At 50.9% G+C, this 23,283-nt stretch overlaps 1 protein-coding gene across 5 annotated transcripts in view; it reads left to right on the top strand.

The window, feature by feature from the left end:
- PLXDC1 (plexin domain containing 1) overlaps nt 1–23,283 on the top strand; it is a 54,191-nt gene that overhangs the window by 16,938 nt on the left and 13,970 nt on the right. For all 5 annotated transcript variants that reach the window (XR_005591641.1, XR_005591639.1, XR_005591642.1 and 2 more), the window contains exons 3-12: nt 7,872–8,015; nt 8,610–8,679; nt 9,168–9,290; nt 10,777–10,895; nt 11,902–12,001; nt 13,602–13,697; nt 15,977–16,058; nt 19,834–19,894; nt 20,781–20,910; nt 23,052–23,087. Coding sequence is in view for 1 of the 5 variants with exons in the window: in XM_039516969.1 (XP_039372903.1) it covers nt 7,872–8,015; nt 8,610–8,679; nt 9,168–9,290; nt 10,777–10,895; nt 11,902–12,001; nt 13,602–13,697; nt 15,977–16,058; nt 19,834–19,894; nt 20,781–20,910; nt 23,052–23,087 (961 nt within the window). In the remaining 4 variants the exon portion in view is untranslated. The remainder of the gene's footprint in view (nt 1–7,871; nt 8,016–8,609; nt 8,680–9,167; nt 9,291–10,776; nt 10,896–11,901; nt 12,002–13,601; nt 13,698–15,976; nt 16,059–19,833; nt 19,895–20,780; nt 20,911–23,051; nt 23,088–23,283) is intronic.

The following is a 23,283-nucleotide window of genomic DNA, read 5'->3' as shown; positions in this document are numbered from 1 at the left end:
GAATGAGGATAAACATGCTTCCTTTGTTCCACCTCTTGTCTATTCAGGCCATAAGCTCTTTGAAGCCAGGACAGTCTCTCACTGGGTACGTGCAGTACAACAGGGACCCAATTTCAGCTGGGGCCCATAGGCACATCTGTAATGCCCATAATAACAGAGGAGATAAAGGCCCAGGTGAGAATTTCAGCGTGGGGTGGGTTGGGGCTGCGGGATGGTGTCTGTAGGCAATTGGGGCTGGGGAGGGCATAGACAAATTAGCAAGGGCCGGGGAGCTCATCAGCATCTCCTTGTGGCATGCAGTCTTGCCCACGGCCCCTGGTCAGGAGCTGAGCAGAGTAGTGTGGGCTGGGCCTGGCAGCCTTTCAGCATCTCGCAGTGAACACTGCCAGCTGGAATACACAGCCTTCCAAACTCGGTGGTGGCTGGGCTTGAAGGAGGCCTGGTGTTTGCCAGGGTGTGGGGGTGCATGCAGTGCCCAGCTGCAAGATGGGGTGCAGGCAGGCCGGTGGATGTCTCATTGGCATGGCCCAGATCACTAATTACAGCTCCCTTCAGGGAAACTGAGGCCCCTTTTCTGCCCTTATTCTGTGTCTCTTCCTACGTATTTTTCTCCTCCTCCTCTGAACTCTCCCGCCTTCTGGTTTTGTTTTCCTCTCTCCATCTCTCCTGCTGTATGGCTCTTGCTTTGGTGTGTCTGTCTTCCCCATGCCTGTACTGTGTCTCTCCCACTCCCTTCCATCCTGTCTCTGTCTTTCTGGGAAGAACCCAAGGTTCCTGGTTGCAGCTGACTGCAGTTATGAGCTCCAGGTAGTACAGGCGAGTCTCATCTTACGCGGGGGTTCTGTTCCGCGGTTAGCACATAAAGCGAAAACCATGTATAGTCAAAATTACATTGAGTTGAATGGCGGGCAGAATCACCCACACTACAGGTACAGTATTAAAATTGTTATTTTTCTCTTTTTTTGTTTTGTTTTTGCCGACCGCATAAAGCTGAAATCACGCATGTTAAATGCGCGTAAGATGCGACAGACCTGTAGTCAGCCCTGTGCTTGCATCTTTCAGTCTGCTGAACACTTCAGCAATGCTCAGCGTTAAACTGCCAGGGGGGTGGCTTTCTACTTGCAGGAGAGAGAGGAAAGATCACGGGCACACACTCTCCCTGCCTACTCTCACACACCAGGGGTGTGCTCTTTCAAGTGCTAAGTGCAGAACTGCATATGCAAAAATATATCTAATAATAATAATACAAACCACATCTGCAATAATCTCAATTGCAATTATCACAACCGAGCATGCAAATTGATTATTTGAACATGCAGCTGCCATAATGTGCTTTTTTTGCACACAGAACTGCACTGAAAATCTCGTGTGTTTGTAATATTCTGCCTCTGTGTGTGAATGATCTCTCTCTGTCTCTCTGCCGGGCCCCTCCCGCCTTCCCCCCTCCATTCTAAAGCTTGTTCCAGCCCAGCATTCACTACGCAGCTGATAGAATGCCAGCAGCCTAGGAGTTAAGAACTCCCATCTGCGGGGTTGTTTTTCGCTTCAATCTTGGCCAACCAGCCTAAGTGACAAGGGCCTGAGTCCATGGGAGAGGGGTCTGCGAGCTGCCTTCTCACAAACAGAGCTGGCAGGAGGGGCAAACATACTAGGCTTGGCATTGTCCCCAGCAGAGAGGGCCTGGTTGGCCTGCAGAAAGCTGCCCCAGAGAGGGAGTTCGGGAGAGGGGGCGCAGTCTCATGGTGTTTTGGCTACAGCTGTGCCAAAGGTTCAAATTAGAAGTGAAAATGTAGAGGCACTCTTTCAAACTCCACCCGCAAAACGAAGTTCTGCCCACAGTACCCAGCTCAGTGTGTGTCCCTACTTCTCTCTGTTGGACAGAGTAGAAACTGTCCATCTGTGTGTCATATATGCTGTACTGCTAGCAGAGATTCTCCTTTAGCTCAGGCTTGGGCTTTTGGAGCAGGAAGATCTGAGTTCTAGCCCTGCAAAGTTCCAGGTGGCTCTGGTCCATGTAGTGGCAACAAAAAATCCTCGGAAGCCATGGAAAAGTTGCAGTTTTTCCTTTCTTTTCAAATTAGCATCTTCCATCCAAGGCCCTTAAATGACAAATGTTAATTAGCTTTGCAGCACAGTCTGGGGCTGAGTTATCTCCCGTTATAAACAAGGGAGAAACTGAGGCACAAAGAAGGGGAAGTGACTTGCCCAAGGCCACACTGTTAGTGGCAGCGATGGGAATAGAACCTACAAGTCCTGACCAAACCCCTCTTCCCCCATCCTGAGCTTTAACCATAAGAACAATCCTTTCTTCTCTTCGATCAGACAGAGAGAAGCAGCAGGGGGAAAATGCCTCTGATCTTGATAATCCCCCTTCCAAAGCAGTGACCCCAGTGCAAAATAAGGGAGAAATTTACTAGCTGCGGCTCCTCTCCTTAAAGGACCTCGCTTTATGATCTTGTTTAACATCCCTGCCCCCCGCATCCTTTTTTTAACCCCGTGCTTATTTGTGCATCCAAAAGTTCTCCTCTTTAATTCCTGCTGTAACCAAAGCAAGGTGACGGATTGGGACATAATAATGATTCAGAGATGAGGTCATGAGGATGGCTGAGAACTCAGCACAGCCGCTGCCAGCTCCCATCCCCATGTTGGCTGTTTATATTTTTTTCCCAGTTTTATTGGGAACACATTGGAAAGGATGAGGGCAGCAGAGCGGGGGCTATAAGGACTCATTTGGCCCCTTCTCCTTCCTCCTGCTTACGCAGTCGAACATCCCTGGGGGTAAAATGAGCCCTTTGGAGCAGGGTCACCTCTGGATTCCTCCGCCCGCCTCCACAGCCTTGCTCGGAACACAGTGTCCCCTGGGTGCTGTGGTGTGTGAAAGACCAAAGCCCAGCGATTTTGGCGACGGAGATGCATGAAGCTTGCCCCACCCAAAGAGAGAGGGAAGCCATTTTCTACCCCCTATCTTGTTGACAAGGCGGCCTCTTAAAGGAATGGTCAAGTTGGCTGGGATCCCAGTTTACATTGGCATAAATCTGCATTTAAGGCTAGTGGGGGTTACTCTGGATTTATGCTGGTACAAGGAGTTTAGCTCCTGGCCCACTGTCAAGATAAAAACCATCCACCAGATCACGGAGTCCTGGATCAATGGCTGAATCCAGCCTGGGAATCCAGGGTGTCTCCCAACTGAGAGGGTGAGTGAGAGGAGGATTCTGCTTCCAGTTACTCTGGATAAATCCACCCGACAAGCAAATGTTGGCACCTTTGAGGCAGCGGCTTTCCCCTCTCTCTGCTGCAGAACGCTGGGGTGATCTGCTGGTGCGTGTTGAGGGCCAGATACTGAGCTGACGTAAGTTGGTGATGAGCGCACTGGAGCTACCTTGATTCATGCCAGCTGGGGATCTGGCCCTCAGAGCAAATCGGGTGGGCTACGCGGATAGACATTGATGACCTAGCCGTGTGTGTGTGTCCATGCGCATATGCAGGTAGGGCCAGCCCTAGGCATTTTGCCTGCCAGGATGGAAAATGTTTTTGGTGCATACCCCTACACCTGGAATGGTTGAGCCAAAAACAACCCCCCCGCCCACACACAATGGGCAGCCAATCAGCAGAGCAAAAAACCACCCCCCTACAAAAGGCACAGCGGTGTGCCACCTCCCAGGAAGTTGGCACCCAAGCTAACCATCCTGCTTGCCTGCCCCTAAAACAGGCTCTGTGTGTGGAGGTTATTTTAAGGTTTAGGATCCCAAGCGTTACCTGGCAGACTAATAATCCATCTAGTCTGGTCTCTGACAAAGGCTCCAAAGGGAGACATATTTTTCGTCCCACAATTGTACCGTGCTCCCCATTGTGCTAAGATTACTCCGGTGATGGTCATATTCAGAACTCCTCAGCATCTCCCACACTGGGAGAATTCTTCCCTCCCCGACCTGATAACCATCTCATCCACCAAGAGCTTATATCCCTGGTTGCTGTACTCCTTGCGAGTGTTGCTCCGATGCAATTCTCATTCACATTAACTTCCACTCCTCCTGCTCAACTGTTTACCTCACTGATATCCTGCAGCAAGGAGTTCCACAGGTTACCTGCATGTTGCATTAGGATATTTTAATTACGTTGCTTTTCATTTGCTATTGTGTGATGGTGCTGGGGTTAGATAGGAGCAGCTGTACATTTCTCTTGCTCTGTGCTAGGCTGCGAGACAACCTGATTGCTAGCAAAAGCAGGGCAAGATCAGCAGTGTGGTGCAGTGGCTTAGAGGCAGGACACCTGGATTCTATTCCCAATTCTGCCAGTATCTCTCCTGCGTGATCTTTGGCAGGTCACACCACTGCTCTATGCCTCAGTTTCCCCTACCACCCTTTGTCTGTCTTGTCTATTTGTAAGCTCTTCAGGGCAGGGGCTGCCTTCCAGTATGTGGAGCCCTGATCTTGGTAGCAACCTCTAGGGGCTACTGTAATAAAACCAGTAAGATCACCATGTGTCCAACTGGCCCCTGTCTTTCCATTGACTTCAACAGGCTCAAGAGCAGAGGTGAGTGGGTTACCGGAACAGAGAGAGATTATGTTTTATGATGGTTAGAACTCAAATCTGGGCTATGTCACTGACCTACTGTGGGCAAGTCATTTCCCTGCTCTGTTCCTCAGTTTCCCCACCTGTAAGATGAAGATGAGGATGCTGCGAGGCTTTGATCATGCTCACAAATCACTTTGAGCTGCTGGGTGGCAGGCACTGGAGAGGAACGAAGGGCTAATCTAGTTCACAAGGAAAGGGCTAGGGGAGCGTTTCACATAATGATGAGGGTGGTTTTGTTCGGTTTTGGGGTTTTTTGTAAAGGAAGTGAGACCATTTTGCTGGAGTTTTGCTGAAGCATGAAAAACTGCATTAGCTGATTTTAATCGAGTTTCTGCCGTGTTCCTCTCCACGTCTTGCAGAGCTACAGAAGGCTCTCTGGGAAATATACCAGACCATTCAAGTCAGGAGTGGTTTTCTCCTGCCATTTACAGGGACACTGTTAATTGTTTTGAGTTACAGATTTTATTTCCTTTGCTTTTCTGCTGCTTGCAAATTCTACAGCCCTCCGTTGTGCCCAGTTACAAGGTAAAGGGGATGGCGGTAAAGACAGCTGAAATAGCAGGATGACAGGCATATGGGGTGCCCAGGCATGGATAGTTGGAGGTGCTGCAGGTCAGAGTTAGGGGACGTCAGCAGATCTATATGGGGAACAGGCCTAGAATAGCAGGGGCTGCCAGAGTTTAGCGTTGAGCACGTAGAAATGCCTATGAGACAGATGCTGGGGGAATCCCAGGGCAGGGAGAACAGGAGGCCAGAACTAGAGTGCAGTGGCACAGCTGTGGCGGGGACAAGATTGGAGTAGCAGTGGGAGGCTGCACTGCAGGAGTGAGGTGGTCAGTAGAGCACCCCAGGCGTGAGCGTAGCATAGTGACTCAGTACACAGGGACTGTAGAGAGCCCAGGACTGGGATAGCAGGAGTGATGTGCGATAGCAGAGCAGTGCCGGGGGGAGTAGCAGAGTGCTGCAGCCTTAAGGCAGCTCGCCTTGTCCTAAGCTTCAACCCAGACCAGATGAAGGGATCCAGACTCCAGGCTGCACCGGGCCCCAGCCAGACAGGTCATGCGAGGGAACTCACATACCCAGGCCTTTGTGCGTGTTCTTTCCTGTCCCAGTAGCCGCTAGGGGATGCTACATTGCCCCCAGAGGAGACTGTCCTAATAGCCCGGCTAGTCCCAGGCACAAAAGATGGCACAGTGGGGAGAAAAGCATGGGCCCCGGAATCAGCAGCTGCTAGGGCAAGACTGTAGTAGGGTCCCCAATGAGCAGCGCTGTCGGGGAATATCAGACCAGACTTGGTGGCAGAGACAGGGCTGCTGACATCTGAGCCATTAGGGAGGGGAAGTAGCTGGGAGGAGTGACAGGGGAAAGAGGAATCTAGGATGGGAGGAGGAGAGACTGCAAAGGGGAACTGTTAGTTCATTGCCAGCTATCATGCCCTGATATCAGTGAAACCCCTGGCATGGCCTCAGAGTGGGTGAGTGGCATCTTCCCAGTTGAAATTAAGACACCTCTGGTTTCACAGAGCGTGAAGCAGCCTCCCTGACAAGAGGCTTCTTCCAGCTGGACTTTGGGTCAGCAAGGTTCATGTGCCGAGCAACTGATTAATTACACCACCTGTGGGGGCAGATTATTCCGCCTGTTCTGCTGCAAAGTCTCCCCTGAAGGGTTGCATAGCTTTACTATGGCCGAGCTGGCCACAGAAGCCGGGAGTCCGGACTCCCAGTACATGCTGTGGGCTGCTAAATGACTGCAGCATTCTACTCCAGAAAACGCTGCCTTTTGGTGCCATCATTTTTATGGGTGGGCAATTGTCCTGCTACAGCCAGGTCTCTGGGTAACTGAACTACAAACACCAAGCCCAGCAGGGGTGTGCTTCGTTTGATATATTCATGATCAGCAGTTTTAGGCGGGTCGGACTCGCACATCAGGTTTCTTGGCAGAGCTCCAGCATGCCCCAGGCCTCTCAGGTTTATCAGCTGTCTAGAGATGAAGAAAGATTCCATTGAGGGGAAGTGTGGAATAGTGATTAGAGTTATGTTCCCAGTTCTTGAATGGAGTGTGGAGCAGAAGGAATGGGTGCCAGCACTTCTGGGTTCTGCCACTGAGATGCTGTGTGACTCGGAGCATGTCACTGAACCTGCTGGGACTCAGTTTCCAAATTTGTAAAATGGCTATATCAATATCTACTTCCCAACGGTGCTATGAAGTTTAGTTCATTATCTGAGAACCTTGGATAAAAGGACCTCTCTAATTACAGTCTGATTAATAACAATGCTTGGTTATCCTCTTCAGTGCTGCCTGCCTGATGCTATTATCACTGTGGCCTAATGCACTGTGCAGGGAACTGGGAGCCAGAAACTCCCAAGGCCTAATACCACTTCCCACACCAATTCCCCCCTTGCAGCCTCTGGGTGCCTCAGTTTCCTTGTCTTCACCAAGGGGATATTAATACCTACACCTCAGGACTGTGGTGAGGAATAGATATGGGAAGCTGAGCTTTGGGGAGAGGAGAGTGAGGTTCATAGATTTTAAGGTCAGAAGGAACCATTAAATCATCTTATCTGACCTCCTGTGTAACACAGGTCAGACTTAGAAGAATTTCACCCAGTTCCCCCTGTATTGAGCCCAATAACTTGTGTGTGATTAAAGCATCTTCCAGAAAGGCATCCAGTGTTGATTTGAAGACATCAAGAGATGGAGAATCTACCGCTTCCTTTGGGAGTTTGTTCCGATGGTCAATCACCCTCAGGGAAAAATTTGTGCCTTGTTTCTAATTTGAATTTGTCCGGCTTTAGCTTCCAGCCGTCAGTTCTTGTTCAGCCTTGCTCCACTAGATCAAAGAGCCTTTTAATAGCCGGTAGGTTCTCACCATGAAGGTACATATATGCCGTAAGCAGGTCACCTCCCAATCTGCCTTCTGCTAAATTAAACCAATTTAACTCTTCAAGTCTCTCAGCGTGAGGCATCTCTGGTTCTCAATTCATTTTCATGGCTCTTTTCCACACCCCTTCCAGTTTTGTAACATCTTTTTAAAATGTGGACACTAAAACTGGATGCAGGATTCCAGTGTCAGTCTCACCAGTGCTGTATTCAAAGGTAAAATCCCCTCGTTGATACTACTCGGAACTCCCCTGTTATACACCCAAGGATCACCTTAGCCGGGTTTGCTCCAGCATCCAACTGGGAGCTCCTGTTGGTTCGAGATCTGGGTGCAGATTTTGTTCCTTGGGGCCTGTCTCCACAATCCTTGTCATCCTCACCCGCTAACCCCATCTCTTCATGCTTTGTGGCTGCAGGAAGACAACCATAGCTACTACGTGTCACGGTTCTACGGGCCAGGGGAGGCGCGCACCAAAGAGCTCTGGGTCGATGTGGCAGAAGCCAACAGGAGCCAAGTGAAAGTCCATGGGATCCTGTCCAACATGCACAGGCAGGCCTCGGTGAGCCCCCTCCCTCTGCCTAGCTGCTGCCATCCCTGCATCAGGCATCTGCCACAGTGCCACGCCAGTGACCCAGGAATGTTTCCCCAGCAGCTTCTCTCTTTTCAGGGATTTCCTGACCTGGGGCACTAGCACCTTGGCCGGAGCTGTGGTGATCTTCCCACAGCTCCCCGTGCCTGCATGGGAGAGACAGGCTAGAGACAAGCTTTGCCTGTCGGGGTATCAGGGGAGATGTGAGTGGGCGCAGCCTGTGCTCCAGCTGGACTCCAGTTCAGGTGTTTCTCCACCTCTCAGGGGCCGCTCCTGGAGCCCATTGTGAATGGGCAGATGAATCCATTTCTGACATTTCTCCTCCTAGCAAGGGCTGTGCCCAGAGTCTATGCCAGATGGGCATGGATACCCCGGGCAGGGCGCAGCATGTCTTGGAAGGAAAGTACACTGCCCTCTAGTGCTGTGTGCCCCTGCATCCCCTCTGCTTTAACCCATCTCCCTGGGAGCAGCACCACCTGCCCCTCCCAGATGCCCATGGTCAGACGTGGCACTTCCCAGTGCGGCTCCCTCACTGATGCTGTCGTCCCTGTCTGTCTTCCACAGAGAGTCATCCTGTCCTTCGACTTCCCCTTCTATGGCCATCACCTGCGGCAGATCACCATAGCAACAGGAGGTGAGTGAGGCCTCGTGAGGCCACATTTACTTAGCTTGCCTGGGTGTGCTGACAGGCAGCATCAGCTGGAGAGGCAGTGTTGCCTAGTGGGGTAACATGGGTGTCTCTAACCAGCCTCCCCTCCCACATCCTAATCCCAGCTTTGCCACTGATGTGTGGGATGGCCTTGGGCAAGTCTCTTCTGCTCTCTGTGCCTCAGTTTACCCCACTGTAAAATGGAGCTCACTCCCACATCACAGGGGCTTATGAGATCAAGTCCATCTTCTCTAATTAGTGCTGAATGGTATCATGACACCTGAGCCAGAACCTGGGATCCAAACTGCCCAGGTCCAGTGTACTTCAGTTCATGCCCAGCTCTAGTCAAGGGCAGTGGTGGGGGGACATCGAGGGTAAGGGGTGGGGGAGAAGCTGGTAGCGGGTGTCCTAGGGCAGTGGGGTGTGGGGGAGGGGATGGGCACATAAATTGCCTTCCCTTGCTGTCGCTCCAGGTTTCATCTTCATGGGGGATGTCATTCACCGCATGCTCACGGCCACCCAATACATTGCGCCCCTGATGGCCAACTTCAACCCCAGCTACTCCCGCAACTCCACCATCAAGTACTTCGACAACGGTGAGCCACTTCCCCTGGCCCGCTAGGCCCTTTGCACAGCCCCGCTGCCACACACAATGCACAGAGCCCCCTGGACCTTGGCTGCTTCTCCGCACGCGCACCAGGAATTCCGAGATCATCGGGCAGCGCTCTTCCTTGCAAGGCAGGGGAGAGGAACCAGCTGAATCAGCAGCCAGGAGTGTCCAGGGGGCAAGGTGCTGAGAACATAACATACAGGGCCTGGTACTGCTTTGGCCTCTGGCATCTCAACTGGGTACACAAACAGTGCTGCATGCAGGACCTCAGAAACAGGCCTGACTTGGGAATTCACATAAGTGCTGAATTTATGCCCCTGCTTTGAGGCTGTGGAGAGAGAGAGTGAGTGTGTGTGTGTGTGTGTGTGTGTGTGTGTGTGTGTGAAAGAGAGAGAAACGTATGTCCATATGTGTGTGATGTGTCTCTGTGCATCCATGTTTTGTGTCAATGGGCATCTCTGTGTCTGACGTGTGTCCATCTGTTCGACATGTCTGTCTCTGTGTGTCATGTGTATGCCTCTGAGTGACATGTCGGTCCATGGGATCTGTCTGTCTGTGTCCCTCTATGTGCGATGTGTGTGACACGTATCCTTGCGTGTGTGATGTATCACATGTGGCCTGGGGGGAGTGTGTCTCTGCCTGTGTGCGGGCTCAGAGGATTAGCAGCAGAGCTGGTATATCTGATAGAGCTGGGTGCACCTTAAGACACCTTTGGCGAGCACCAAAAATCAGGATGTTTATCTGGAGCACAGTCCTGGGTCTGCTGAAAAACGGGCTGCAGACTTCAGGAGAGGAGGATCTGGAGTGTCTCATGTGGCAAAAGAAACGGCCATCTCCTCCATACCATTGAGATAAGGGAGGGAGTAAAAACTTGATCATCCCATCCCAAATGACTCCCACGAGTTCCAGGAACGTTTGGCTCTGGCCAAATCAGTTGTGCAACAGTGAGCTTGCATGTGTGTGGTGCACTGCCAGCAGGGGGGAGAGGTGAGGGTCTGTGGCTGGAGCTGGTGGGTGTGGTTGTGGGACAAGATAATAACTTTTATTGGACCAACTTCTGTTAGTGAGAGAGCAGAGCTTCCGAGCCAAGCAGAGCTCTTCTTCCCTCTGGGAAATATACGCAATCACCGCTAAATACAAAGTGGAACAGATTGTTTAGCATCAGTAGTTAACATGCATTTCAAGGGACAGTTCAAGGTGACGTGGCCAGTTAACAGATTCAGGCTGTGTGAGGTTTGGTTGTGGCTGTGGGCTGGGGTTGTTTGTGTGCAAATGGGGAGTGTGTGTGATTGTTGCAGCTGCTGTGCTGTGTGGGGTGTGATGTATGTGACTGCAGCCAGGTTGTCACAGCGAGTACACCGGCTCTGCAAGTGCCTACGGGATGATCGTTGCAGATGTGCACAGGGAATGAAATTGACCCCTGCAATCCCTGCTGCTCTCTGCTCCATTGTGTCATCTCCTCTCTCCACCAGGGACGGTGTTTGTGGTGCAGTGGGACAAGGTCTATCTTCATGGGAAGGAGGACGTTGGCAGCTTCACGTTCCAGGCTGCTCTGCACAGCGAAGGGAGAATCGTCTTTGGGTACAAGGAGGTGAGTGGGACCAGCTACTTGGGGCGTGGTTACTGCAGGTTCTGTAACACCCGTGGGCAGATGGGAAGAGTGGGATACAGAACCTAAACCCCACCAAAGAAAGACAAAGGAGGCTGGGCTAGTGTCGAATGGCTTAGCTGCCCCCATGCTGAGAACACTCGCTGCATCCTCAGGTCATGCTGGGCTCAGTGAGCACAAGGAAGGTCTCTCCAACCCAGCAGCATCTCCAAGCACAGGCAAGATGGTGCACGTGGGATAGGATGAGGGGGTCTGGTGGGGAAGTGAATGGGGCAGGATTAAGGGGGTGAGGGGCTGGGAATAGAGTGGGAGGTATGAGGGAGGGCTGGATTTGGAGTGAGAGGCACGGGAGGGAGCAAAGGACATGCTGGGAGGGGGAAAGCAAAGCAGGGAGAATTGCTGTCTTCCTTCTCCACAGCAGGGCCAGGTTAGGGCAAACCTCTGTGAGAAAGGGGGTCTGTACGTATAACCCACTGGTCAGTGTGTTATGTGACTCCCCACCCCGGGCTTGACCCACAGAGGGTATGAGTCTGGAACATCTCCACCCACAGACCCTGGCTCTTTCACTGATGCTAGACTCATGCACCTAGCTTAGGAGTTTGCCAGTTCAGTCCCTGCTGTTGTTAACCCAGAGGACGGCCCAACACATGCGCTCCTAACGTCCTGTATGCAGTGCCTGGGCCGACTAGGCTTGTTATTCCCAAGGGGGTTGACTGAGCCTTGGAAGGCCTGGCCGAGGGGCCTAGGGCACCTCCAAACACACATGGGCAAACCCAGGCTAGGCATGGCCCAGGCTGGTCTAAAACAGCAGCCTCAAAATTGCTTCTGGGGTGTAAGGGAAATAGGAGGGGAGAAGACTCAATGGAGCATCAGCTAAGTCATTTCATCGCCCTTCACTCTGCTGCTTCCCCTTGAGACACACGTCCTGAGCACACAGCCTTGGGGGGAACCCCAAGGTTTCATGGCCCCTTCTCTCTCCCTGTTGCAGATCCCCATGTCGGTCCTGGAGATCAGCGCCACGCAGCACCCCGTCAAAGCCGGCCTGTCCGATGCCTTCATGCTCCTCAACCCTTCCCCTGACATTCCCGGTGAGTCTCTGCTGGTGGGGCTGCATTTGCTGACTCGATGGCAAGAAATGGGGGAGGATGGAAGATGTGGAGTGGGGCTGATCACTCACCCATTGGAGTCCTATTGGCCCTGTGCCCACAGCACATGACTCTCAGATGCTAGTATCCCAAGGGCCTCGCTGCTGGAAGAGGAGAACTTTCTTCCTTCATATGATCAAGAAAGAGAGCCGACTGGCTTTGCACTGCTATGTGAGCTGACTGCACAGTCTGTGTTGCCTGCATGTTGTCACATGTGCTGTCTGTGTTGCATGCATGTTTTCACATGTGCTGTGTGTTGCCTGTACCTATCGTGCTAGCTGCGTGTGGTTGCAGTATGCATGTTGCATGCATGTTGTCATGTGTTGTGTGAACCTGTCAATGCAGTGTGTGTGTGTGTGTAAAGGGCTGTTTCAGCCTCTCTCTCATCTTTCTCTCTTGTAATGAGAAACTTGACCATGCTCTCCCTGTGTCCCTGGGAAGGTTGTGCTACACCCGCTGCGGTTGCTGTTGCTTATTTATGGAACTGGCCATATGGTCCTCATTTATTACCCGTTTAAAACCTCAACAGGCCTGCATCATGCCTCTCCTGCTTCCTGCCTTCCCCCAGCTGGGTTCACACTGTGGACTGGGACCATGCCCCTGCTTCCCACCTGCCTGCAAGGCCCCCAGGCTGGTGTGGACCTAGCAGGGATGGGAGGGGCAGTGTGGAGCTGGAAGGAGGAGGTGGAAGAGAAGCATTGTGCCCTGCTTATCCAAGAGTCTCCAAGCTCTGTACGTACAGTGAATATGAGCCAGGCACACAGTTGGATGGAGGGAGGGTCAGCCACAAGCCCAGAGAGGTAAAGTGACTTGGCCGAGGTCACACAGCCAGTCAGTGGGAGAGCCAGGGAGAGACCCGATGAGTCCTGGGTTCTGGACCTCCCTGCTCTGGCTGCTAGACTGAGGCAAGGGGAGGCGAAAAGGCAGAGTGAAGGGAGCAGGGGACAAGCAGCATTGGAAGCATGTTGGGATAGGAAACAGGAGGCTGGGGAGCCCGGAGCAGGCGCCTCCTGCAAAGGAGAGATATGAGTGTGGGGGAGGCTTGGAGTCATGAGTTGTTGCGCCCCAGGTTTCCTGAGAAAGATGCAGAGCCAGATCATGTTGGTTTCAGGAGTATGTAGGGGTCGGGGAGGATGGAGGCAGGACAGACAGCTCCAAACTCCTCCCAATGTGAAGCAGGGAAAACATAGAGAAGGGGGACACCCCTTGCCCCTCTACCAGCACTCCTCCTTTGGCCTCCCTCCCAGCATCCCTCTCTTCCCCACTCCCCTCCCAGCATCTGTGCACTATTATCTCCTGCAGTGATGGCCCTGGGGCTCAGCTGCCAACCTTAGCATTTCAGCTAGGAATTTGCCACTCCCTACCCCAGGGATTCGGGGACCTTTCCCCATCCCTGACGTGATTCCCAGAATGAGCCCAGGTTCTTTGAGTCCCTTCACCACCCCACAGGTCAGCACCCAAGCCCATGTGGGTTGGGGAATGGGGAGCAGGTGGGGTACAATGGGCTTGTGCCTCTGTCTGATGCAGCCCCTTGCTGTTGCAGAGTCTCGCCGCAGGGCGATCTACGAGTACCACCGAGTGGAGCTGGACACCAGCAAGGTCACTAGCGTATCAGCAGTGGAATTCACCCCACTTCCCAGTGAGTCATATGCTGTCTACTGCGTGTCTGCTAGACAACTCTTTTGGTTACAGCCACAGGCCTATATTTTGGGGTTGAAGATCCCGGATTTGATGCCTGATGACCTCTGTGTTTATGGAGCTGCAGTTGCTGCCTGGATTTGGTCCCACCCCATAGCAGTTCCCAAATGCCTAGCACCACTGGAGCTGCTTTGTAGCAGAGATGGGGAGTGGATGGCAGCAAGGCTGCCGTGGTGTGGGAATGGGTGAAGGGATAAATCTGGGGGCACCAATAACACACCCTCTGACTAGTTTTGCAGTCCTGAAGTGAGTGAGAACAACAGACACAATGCCAGCTTCCCCCGTTCTTATGTACCGTGATCCCAAGCTGCAATCCCATGCCCCTCCCAACCTTGTTATGCAGTCCCATCCCTCCCACCTAGCTCTGCCAATGCTTCTCTTTCCTAACCTTCACATCTTACCCTGAGCTGCAGCACCCCCACCCCCTGCTACTCCAATCGCTGGGGACCCCAGCCCATGAGCACTGTTGATGCCTGTCCATCTCAGTTTGCAGCACCCCTGCTATTCTCATTCCAGCCGGGCCAGTCACACCAGTTTGTGTTGGCAGTGTGACTCGGACAGACATTCACAAGAGCTGAGACCCAGCAGCCTAGGCCATATCTACAGTAGGAATGTTTTGCCGATCCCGCCTTATTGCTCTCCTGGTGTGGATGCAGCTTTTGCTGGTATAGCTTATTCCAGCTCCCTCTTTAGCAAGCTAAACTGGTACAAGCTCAGTTTTGCCAGTATAACTACATCTACATCAGGGGCCTTTGCAAGCAAGGCTGTGTTGGTCAGGGATCCCACCTCTTCACACCCCTGACCAACACAACTATGCTGTAGTGTAGACATGGATTCAGTGTGCCTGTGATGCCAGTCTGTATTTGAACGCCAGCTCTGGAGAGAAGGGAAAGAAAGGTTAGTGTATGAAGCAACTCCTCTTCCAGGCCATCTGGCTCCCCTGCCCTTGCAGATAATGATTCTAAACATTGCAGCCTAGTTCCCGAGACCCTTTCAAAGCAAGGTGGAGCATGCTCCTCAAACAAATAATCAGCCCTCCCCCCGTGATATTCACGAACAATCCTGTTAAATAGATTCATTTGGCAGGCAAGGATCAAGGACACTCACGCACAGGAAGAGTTGTCATGCAGTACATAAATACCAGGCAGAGAATAAATCTGTCCTGAGTATGCCAAGGTTATGCATTTAAACAGCATCCCCTGGGTATTTTATAACCATCTTAACAGCAGGCAGAGCTACTGCAAAGCAAATCATAAATAAGGATTCTGTGATTTTAAAAAAAAAAAAATCCTAAGACTAGCTGCTTTGTTTTCCCCTGGCAGCTGGGGGAGTTGAGAGCTGATGGGAAAGTACTAGATTCCCTCCTGGAGATGTGAGTTTCAGTCCTATTTAGGCCACAAGTGGAATGAGCGTGGCAGGGCTGTGACACTTGTCCCCACTGCAGTGTAAGTTCATGTTCTCTGTTAAGAAGACCAGGACTGGAAAGCTGAGTGTGGGGGTGGGGTTGGAGGTCAGAATTGAGGCGTGTCAGAGGAGTGTAGGGCAGGGAGCAGGGGAGCTGTGGATCAGAATTGAGGGGCTTTGGCAGAGCTGTGAGTGTGGGAAGCCCAGGGCTGGAGTAGCTGTGGGGCTGGCAGTTAGGACAGAGGTGCGCTGGGAGAGGTATGTGGGGCTCAGAAGAGGATGAATGCAGAGCCAAATGTGTGCTTGGTGCTGTAAAGTATTAAACCAAGGTTAAACTCTGGAGTGTGCCATGATGCGCTGGATGGATGGGCCTGCCGGGGTGGCCTTGTTAAAACTCTGCAGCCGAAGGGAAGGCTGGGATGCTTTGCCAGCTTCTGGTAGAAGATGGATGCTGTTAAACCATCCTTCCCAGAGACCATGACAAGTGAATGACTCTCTCAACAACTGAAGTTTAATTGGTTTGTGTTCCCTCCCTCCTTGGTTCTGTGTCTAAATAGGAAACAGCATAGGCCTGGGATTGGTTTTATCTCAGGCTAAGTTGGGTGGGAGTCCCTTGCTGAAATATTATCATCCCATTCCTGCTAGGAAGATGCTGACTTGACTTCCAAGCTCTTGGCAGCCTGAAGTCAGAGCAAAGGCTCATGTGTCAACGGTCTCTTTTGGCCACACCCCCTCCCAGCTTTGAGTATATGCTCCCTTGTAACCGATCCTCCTGATGATAGTGTCTTGCTGGCCCATTTCTTCTTTTTCTTGCAGCCTGTCTCCAGCATCAGAGCTGTGACGTGTGCGTGACCTCGGAGCTGACTTTCAACTGCAGCTGGTGTCATGTCCTGCAGAGGTAGCTCAGATGGGTTTCCTCTCTGGGTCCTAGTTGTGCTTGTGCTTCTGCAGCTGGAAGAGAAAGTTGCAACCTTGGGCCTAATCTAAACGGAGACCTGTAACAGTGTCAGCATCTTTTTAGAGTTTGTACGTGGCTCTTGTTAGGAAGGTGCTAATGTGATCCAGATCTTAAGGGTAAGAGATGACTTGATCACTGTCTACAAATACTTGACATTGCTGATAGTAGAGGGCTCTTTAATCTGGCAGACAAAGGCAGAAGGAGATCCAATGGCCAGAAGCTGAAGCTAGACAAGTTCAGACTAGAAATAAGATGCATATTTTTGACAGTGAGTGTAATTAACCATTGGGACGACTTATTTAGGACCCTGGTTGATTCCCCATCACTTGAAGTCTTTAAATCAAGACTGGATGTCTTTCTGAAAGGTCTGCTCTTGCTCAGCCAGAAGTTATGAGCTGGATGCAGGAATCACTGGGTGAGGTTCTCTGGCCTGTTTTATACAGGAAGGCAGACTAGCGGATCAGAATATCTATTAATCTTGGGCTGTGTCTATGCTGGAAACACTACCCCATTTCATGTGAGATGTCCATTAGGGAAGTCCCCCTTCTTTCGGTCCCCCTTCCATGAGCTAGTATTGCAAACAGTTGTCCTGCTAGTGTGGATGGGAGCAACTGAATCTAGCACAAAGTACAGAGGTCCTGAGAGCCTGCAACTCTCATTGGTTTCAGTTGGATTTATGGGTGCTAGGTACTTCTGGAAATCTGGTCTTAGTAGTGCTCAGTTGGGGAAAAATACATGCCATTTACCAACTGGGGAGGAGGTCAGTGGAGGAATCTGAGAGGGCTGCCTGACAGGCCAGCCCCTACTTTTTTTCTGTCTGCTCTTCATTAGCAGGATACCAGCCTGGAGTCAAATATTGTCTCTTTTTTCTGTCCGCCTTCTCCTTTCAGTGGTGTCCCGATCCAGAGTAGCTTCCACAGTGCTGGACCGTTGGCCTCTAACTTTGCCATGGGCCTAAGCAACCCCATGGATCTTACACCCCGAAGCAACTGGGATGGGCTTGGAATCCTAACCTGGATCCAGAGCCAAACTGGGCCCCTGGATCCAACCCCACCCAGCTCTCCATCTGGACTTTGTGGCTCCGGCCCATCTCCAGTACAGATTAGCTGAGAGCAACGTGTGAAAAAGGAATTCAGCCTGGGGGAGGAAGGGGTCGGGGCTGCCCATCACAAAAAACACCCCACCACTGTAACTGGCACTGACAGGGCCCCTTGCTGGCAGCTTCAGCAGGCATGACCAGGGGTGAATGCAGAGCTCCCAGCTCTACTGCATGAGGCAGTTCTGCCTGCCAGTCCTGCTGCTCTATGACCCAGGCGGCCTTCTGTGGACAGGGGCTGCCGTCTTCCTGGCCCTCCCCTGTTTTTAAGAACAGGCCAGACAAACTCCTGCCAGGGATGGGCTATACTTGATCTTGCCTCACCGCAGGGAGTGGGCGGGACTAGATGACCTCTCAGATTCCCTTCCAGACCTACATTTCTCTGATTCCAAGCAGCAGAGAGAGGCCAGTGAGGGAAGGAGGGGAGCTTCCCAGGGCTAACTTTAGGTTTCAGATGGAGGGACATGTGGAGGGTGAATGGGTCACGGAGGCTGAACTCCCCTCTGGTCCTTACAGTTGTGGGCCAAGGGTCCCCTTGGGTCAGGAGTGAGGCATGTTGATGGGGGAACCTGCCTGTCACTGCTGTGCTCATCCTGAGGGTAAGTAGCGGACTCCAGTCTCCAGAGTGGTCAGCATGGATCCTCCAGCATCTGGGGTGGGGAGGAGGTGTGACTTTAGGCTCTGCCTGCCATCCCAGGATTTAAATAGGGGTCTCCTTTCACCAGCATGGTGATAAGGAACATGCAGCAGTTTAATGAGGTTTCAGTGAAATAGGATGTATTTTGAGCTGGTGGCAGGGGAGGGGACCTAGTAACACAGATCCGCTGCTTCCGTGTAGTGATGTTCAAGGAGATGCCCGGCTGCTCAGGGACAACATTCCCTCCGGCACCCTTTTCTTCTCCACTCCCAATAGCGCCCTAGATAGGAGGTGGCTCTGTCCTGCCTCCCTGGCGAAGAGGGGCTGATTGGAATAGGGCTCTGCAGGAAGCTGTGTTCCTCCTTTCTGCCTCTGCTTTATATCAAAGTCCTCCAGGGCTCATGCTCCTGTCTTTTCTCCTCTTTGTGCCATCTCCAGGCACAAGCAAACCTGTGCGACACAGCTGGGGCAGTGAATGGCCCTGACCCACTCCCTCAAGCTAACATACTAGGCAGACATCAATCCTCAATTCATTGCCTCCCGCTGGGCTCAGGCCGAAGCATAACCCGTAGCCATGGGATTTCCTTCTGAAATGACCATCACCCAGTCAGTGGCTTCAGAGGAGAAAATCTTCTGTTATTACCAGTGAGAAAGATGGGTAAAGCTGGCTGTAAAAACAAAACCCCTTCCAACCCTAATAATCTATGATTCTAAAACCCAAACTAAGGCAGATCAGGTCTGGGTCCTGGCTGGTCTGAAACCCTGATGCTCATGGCAATCCTTTTGCAGTCCATCTCTAATTATTGTTGCAGGCAACTCTGGTCTTCCAACCCCCAGTTCACTGAAACTCGGTTGTGCTGTTGTTATTTGTATTACAGTAACACCTAGAAGCCCTGGTTGAGACGCATTTCTCCCCAGGACCATACATGCATATTGGCCCACTAAGAGCTTACAATCTAAATAGACAAGACAGTCAAAGGCTGGGAGAAATGCGGGGAAGCTGAAGCGTGGAAAGATTTAGGGTGGGATTGTCAAGAGGACCTAAGCTAGTCGGCCACTATCTCATTGACTTCCAAAAGGGACTCATCCTCTTTGAAAGATCCCACCTGCTGTGACTTGCCCACCGTCACACAGGAAGCTGGTAGCACATCCACAAATTGAACTGTGCCACCTAAGTCCTAGTCTAGTGCTTTAACCACAAGACCATACTGCTTCTTCATCTGTCCCTTGGCTAGTACAGACTGAATCTTTGCTCTTGCTGAGCTCCTAATTTCCACAGGAGCAACATTTCAGCACAGTGGATCTTAGGAACTCTGTGGGACCTGAATTCCCCAGAGGCCCCCTTCTGCTCAGCTTGCTTGTAGTTGGGTGGGTGCCTTGTATTGGCTGAGCCCTTGATTCACCATTCAGTGATCCCCTGAAACCTTCCTAAGGACAGAGTTCTGCTCAGTTCCCTCTGTTTTTGCAGAGATTTCTCAAACTGGTGTTTTCTTGGTGCTGTATAGTAGTATTATTATTATATGTTGCTTTTCCTGTGCAGATGTTGCTGGAAAAAACACACTGTGGAGTTCATGGCCTTCCCCTGGCAGAGTCCAGAGGATGGAAATTCAAACTCACTATATATATAGAGAGAGAGTCCTACTTCTCTGCCTCTCTCTGTCTTCCACAAAGAGGAAAGTTTGGGTCCTTCCAGCACAGCTGTGTTGGAATCCCAATGTCCATGGGGACCCCCTTCTATCTGATCTTTCCAGTCCTCTGCAGTTGGCTCATTTTGGATATGTATTTGTCCAATTATCTATACATGGTGCCCGTCGTGGTAGCATCTGGGATTCTCAACTGATTACCACTATACATGTGAAATAAGCAATGCCACCCACATAAGGTGGCCACATGACCATTACGGCTTTAACCCCAGCTGCCTTTGCTAGCTGTGTCTAGAAGAGAATGCATCCATCACTGAGTAACATCCCTTCTCTCCGTAGATGCTCCAGTGGGTTTGATCGATACCGTGAGGAGTGGCTATCACATGGCTGTGGCCAAGAGGTGAGATCGAGGGAAGGGTTATTTCCATTGGGCTGACAGTGGAATGATGTCAGTGGCCCCCAGAAAAGGTGGATTCTGCTCACAGGTTACTCTACCTCTCTCTCCTATGGTGAGAGATTTGGCTGCCTCTGGAATTCCCGCTAGGACAATTGGTTCTCAGATCTGTTTGTAGCCATTTGGTTCCTGAGACAGAGAAAGGGTTGAGTTGCATGACACAGAACAAAGGAAAAGAGATTCAGACAACGGCATATGTCCCATCCCTCCAGAGATGAAGACTCATTACGAGCTCTGCATGGTCCCTAAGCACATAAGGACTGCCATTTTGGAACAGACCAATGGTCCATCTAGTCTGGTGTCGTCCCTCCCTGCTGCACTAGAAACAGTGATCCATTTTGTTCAGTATCTCACGTCCCTGCCTTAGAGAAATGATCGATGGCTCATGTAATCTGGTATCCCACCTTCTTGCTATACTGGAAGACACCAGTAGTCCTTCTAATCTGGGGTGTCCTGTCTCTGGCATTGGCCAGTGCTGGATGCTTCAGAGAAAGGTGAAAAGCCTCCATAAAGCACCTGAAGGTGCAATCCCATTGGGGAAATTTCTTCCTGATCCTCTGGAGCATGCTTATTATCCACCCTGAAGCATGAAGATGTTTAGCCCTTGCAGTTTTAATCCTAGTTAGTATAATTATCTCTACACTGCCTGAATGAATCTGTTTGCCTCAGAAAGATCAGCTCTGGTGATACTTCTTGTTGGTTTCCCCCCTCCCAACACCCCCAAAGTCACTGCTTTGTGCCCAGTTTTCTGACTGGGTTGATTTAGGCACAAAGAGGTCCTCTTGCTGGAAGATTGCTGGGAATAGTAGCCTTTCTCCATTTGTCTTTTCAGTCGGACGAGAGGACCTGTGAGGATTGGGCAGAGAGCGACCACTACTCACCGTCCCCATACAGCCCCTTCACGTCATTTGATGAAGATGTCACTACCTCCTCTCTTTTAATTGGCAGCCTCACCACGGAAGGTACTGGCAGCTGGGAACAGGGTGAACAGCTAGGGTAGGGGAGGGCTAAAGGGAAAGCAGTAGCAATGCTCTCCGGGCACATTGCCCCATATGTCTGTCCCTGGAGAGATCTTTCCCTCCAAGGCCTAGTGAAATGAAGTCATAGCCAAGAGAATGTAGTTAACATTCCTGGCTACCCAATCCTTTGGCTCTAGGCACAAGGAGAGGAGGAGTGGGGCAGAGAAAAGGAAGATGAGACTAGAGAGGGGAGAGATTCAGTGTGATCTAGAAGGTAGCATAGGTGAGACCTCCCCATGGAGGGGAATTCACAGCTGCATTGCAGCCGCCTTGCACTGGTGGCATAACATGATTATAGAGGAGCCATAAGGCTCTCCTATCATGGTATCCCCTGTGTGAGGGGCAACCAGGCACAGCAAGCTGGTGTAACATGCATCATTTGATAGGGCTGGAAAAAAGTGCAAGTTATGCTAGACTCATCTCTGAACATGGCCCAGCTTCTCTAGACATGGAGCCACAGAGTTCCTCACCATCTTGATCCAAGTGTTCTCCTAGTTTGGGGACTGTTTGGGCCTGGGGCTTTGATTTAAACTCTTCTCCAAAACCTCCCTTTGGTGTAACCCACCAGACCACAGTGTGGGTCTTTGTCTCCTTCTAATGGCTGGTCCATAAAAAAGGTTAAGGACCCTGTTGGACTTTATCCTTTAGCTCAAGCAGTAGAGATCCCCAGTTCGATCCCGACTGATGACCCATGGCTGGTGGTGCCATCACATTGTGGGTAATAAACCCATAGGCATGTGCATTACCATCTGGTCCAAGACTGGAATTCTCTCTGGTATAAGAAGCCCCAAGTAAAGACCCGGAGTCCCTTGGGACACCCCTGTTCTATTGCCTGTTAATCCTATTAACACATGGGCCGTGTCCTCCAATCCTAATAGCAGGTATCACTTCAATTTCACTGTTTAATAGTCCCTCACGCAAAACACTGATTAGAATAAATAGAAAGGAACATGAGTAATTGTCCTTGAGCAATGGAGAATGGGAGGCGTGGAGAGTGCATGGCTGATGGATCAACTTTGAAAAGAGCAATTAAGGGAAGGGGGAAAAAACACCACAACCGAGATGATTTTCCAACTCACGGTTGAATCTTGGAAGAAGAACAAGAGGCTTTTTGTGACACATTCAAGCATGAGATTAATTTATAATCTTGGACAGAAACAAGCAGCCAGCTGTGTGAGGCAGCAAATTTTATCTGGAGAAGCAAAGCAAAACAGGATCCACCCCTTTGCATCTTCCCCACCCAGCCTGGCTTTGTTCAGTGGAGACCTATGTGAATGCAGCTGACTAGCTGGCCTCCTGTCATTTATTTCAGTGCCTGGGGTAGACGGAGTCCAAGCTAAGCAGCAAAGAAATCTGGGTCAGGATTTTTGCTGGACTGTCTCACAGGTGCTCATGTTAGACAGGGAGCCTCCTATAATCTGTATGGTGTTACCTTCCAGGCAGAGAATAGGTGGAATTGGATTTCTGGCCCCCCATGGAGTGGGCTCTGGGTTAACATCCTTGCCTTACCTATACGAGTGAGCTGAGAGCTAGCAACATATACTGACATGTTGCAGTAAATGGCATAGATTGAATATAAAGAGAGTCTTAAAAGTGATGACCTCATTCGGGTCTGAATTTTCCAGATCTAGGCTTTTGGGGAATTATGTGTATGCACACACTCATGAATCAACCTACCTTTGCCATTCCTATCCACTCCTAGCCAAAGAGTGTGATTGCACATCACACACAAACATAGGGCCCAATCCTTTATACGTTCATTACCCCACACAGTGCTTCCATGCTGAGAGTGCTTATTTAAGGAGAGATTCATTAAGAACTTTGTGCTTCAATTGCACAGGCACTGAATGAGACTGTAAACAAAACTCCTGAAATTTCACTATTGTCTTGTCTTGTTTTCTGGGTGTTTTTTCCCCCACCAAAATGAACGAGGCAAAACTACTCTTAACTGTAACAGGGCAATACAAAGAGGCATATTTTAGGTGTAGAACTTGATATGGGGTGCAGTGGTGTATAGAATGAAGAGCCCCATAAGGGTCTACTAACTTTCCTACCCTTTTCTTGCTTTTATTTCCCTCTTACAGATGACACAAAGCTGAATCAGTATGCAGGAGGGGATGGTAAGTCCTTAACCTTCTCATCACCCAGTCAGATTCTTCCTAAGGGGAATGTGTTATGTGAAATCAAATGCACTGGTTAGTTATGTGAAGTGTTGTAGCCATGTCAGTCCCAGGATATTAGAGAGACAAAGGTGGGTTCAGCAAAATATATTACCTCATCCACCTTGTTCTCTGGCTAGTTATAGTAAGTCAAAGG

This window comes from Mauremys reevesii, linkage group 27 (genome assembly GCF_016161935.1).
Source record: "Mauremys reevesii isolate NIE-2019 linkage group 27, ASM1616193v1, whole genome shotgun sequence".
Taxonomy (NCBI): domain Eukaryota; kingdom Metazoa; phylum Chordata; order Testudines; family Geoemydidae; genus Mauremys; species Mauremys reevesii.
The sequence above is the reverse complement of the archived record's forward strand: the minus strand, read 5'-3'. Positions and strand labels throughout refer to the sequence as shown.